General features: G+C 66.0%; 1 protein-coding gene across 1 annotated transcript in view; it reads left to right on the top strand.

The window, feature by feature from the left end:
• The first annotated feature begins 289 nt into the window (after nucleotides 1-289).
• LOC123246944 (zinc finger protein 345-like) overlaps nucleotides 290-2,018 on the top strand; it is a 22,234-nt gene continuing 20,505 nt past the window's right edge. The window contains exons 1-2 of the mRNA XM_044675716.1: nucleotides 290-420; nucleotides 1,499-1,676. Coding sequence (XP_044531651.1) covers nucleotides 290-420; nucleotides 1,499-1,676 — 309 coding nt within the window. The remainder of the gene's footprint in view (nucleotides 421-1,498; nucleotides 1,677-2,018) is intronic.

Below are 2,018 nucleotides of genomic sequence, written 5' to 3'. Positions count from 1 at the left end.
CAAACCCAGCTGACACGCGTTTTCCCTGGAAATCCGGAGAGCCCAAGCTTGCCGCTGGCCACTGAGAACTCACTTCCTCCCCTTGTATCCAGGCCTCTGCCAGGTAGCCCAGGCTCGGCTTGTGTGCATTGGAGAGCATCAGCCCCTCCCCATAATGCTGTCTGGGGCTCCCCATTTCCTTGGAGCCATGGGAATGCCCGGCAACCCCGCTTCCCCCGATGGGCTAGAAGTTCCCCAAGTTCTGCTGCTCTCGCCCTGACAGGCCCCGGAGCCTCGGGGTGCGGCCCCGATGGCTCTGGCTGGCTCTGTGGAGCGGCCCTTCCTGCCGCCTCTCCCTCTCCAGGTGAAAGCCTGGGGTCCTCCGACTCCTACTAGCAGTTCCGGGTCCTTGCCAAGTGAAGGGCGCATGCGCGTCCCACAGTGAGGGGGGGAAGCTGTCTCTTTTCCCTTCCCCCACCCGTGTCTACCTTTCCTTGTTCCCCTTACAGAGAGGAGAGAACCCACGTGACTGGCCAGCAGCTTTCCCGGGCCTCCTTGGCTGGGATTACCTGGAAGGCCAGAGTGCCTGGGAGGGAGGGGCGTGACCAGACCCCTTAGGGGAGGGGGCGTGGCTAGGCACTGAGGCTGGGGAGGGGCGTGGCTTTCTCCTCCCCCTTGGGGGAGGGCGTTCTTCTCGGAAATCTTCCTTCTCTGGGCCGCCTGGCCACGCCCACGTGATGCCTTTTCCCTCCCTTTTTCTGCCAGTGACGGGCAGGCCCAGAGGATATTTGTGCGGCCCCCCACGCGGCTTTAGAGCCCCAAACAAGGCCGGGACCCTTTACTTTCATCCGGATACCCGGGAGCCTGCAGGGCCCTAAAGCACCCAACCGGAGAGGGGCGGGGGCAGGGCAGGCCCGCCAGGGGGCGGGGCGGGAGGCGGGGCCAGAATGGAGGCGAGAGACAAGCCCCTCCCCCAACCGGGCAGCGCAGAGGTCTCTGGGAAACCGGAAGTCTAGCTCGTGTCCAGTCCCCGCCTCCTCACCCACTTTCAAAGGTTTTCCCGCCTCTCCACCTTGGCGAGCCTGGCAGCCTGCGGGCCACCCGGCTGAGGGAAGGGTAATCACTGCGGGAAATAGCGGAGGGGGGCCGCGGGGAAGGGGGCGGCCATCACGCGGGGACCAAAAAGAGGCCAACAGGGCGGAGGATCCCCACGTGGAGCTGCAGCGCTCCTGGGGGCGGGCGGAGGCACAGAGCCTTCCTCCCTTCCAGGTTAGAGCTGGGAGCCCCCCGGGGTGGGGCTGAGTGCGAATCCTGCTTTGGGGGAGGCCCTTTGGGGCAGACCCCCTCCCGCCTGGGCCTCCTGGAGGCTCATTCCTGCAGGATCTCCCGGAAGCTGGGAGCCCCTCCCCCATGCCCCGGGGCTCTGGCTCGGGCAGGAGCTGGAGCTGAGTTCTAGTGTGGGAGGGGGTGGGCTGGGGCTTTGGGGATCTCCTTTCCCGCTAAAACGTCCTGCCTGCAGGGGGTGTCCAGGGCGGCCAGTGCGGGATGCAGTTTTAACTGCCTCCCGCTGGGCAGCCTCCGCTGCAGCTACCCGCAGCACCCCCTATTCTGGCTCAGTGCTGGCCAGAGAGAGGGCAGAGCGTGAAGAGGATGGATCCGGAGGGCTTCCTGGAGGAGGCGAGCTTGTCCTTTGGACAGTAGGGAAGCCGGGAAGGGCAGTGGTCTGAGCTGGGCAGGCAGAGCAAGCCGCCTGGCTGTGGGGGGCGGCCAGAGAAGGTGCTGTTGATGGACCCCCCCAGGAGGCTGGTGTGGCCTTGGATGGGGCAGAAGATGGGGCAGGGGGGAGGGGGATGGCTTCATCAGGGCTGGGAGTGCCAGAGAGCATTATGGGAGATTGGATCCTGGCAGGAGCCCTGGAATTCCTAGAGTGGGGGGAGGGGAGGGCTGCTGGGCAGGAGGAAAGTCACCCGAGGGGCTGCATGGAGGCTGGCAGGAAGGGGGAAGGGGGGGGGGCGAGGAGGGCTGAGCTCTGCCTCAGG

The sequence above is a fragment of the Gracilinanus agilis genome, chromosome 4, assembly GCF_016433145.1.
Source record: "Gracilinanus agilis isolate LMUSP501 chromosome 4, AgileGrace, whole genome shotgun sequence".
Classification (NCBI taxonomy): Eukaryota; Metazoa; Chordata; class Mammalia; order Didelphimorphia; family Didelphidae; genus Gracilinanus; species Gracilinanus agilis.
This window is presented reverse-complemented; position numbering and strand designations above follow the sequence as displayed.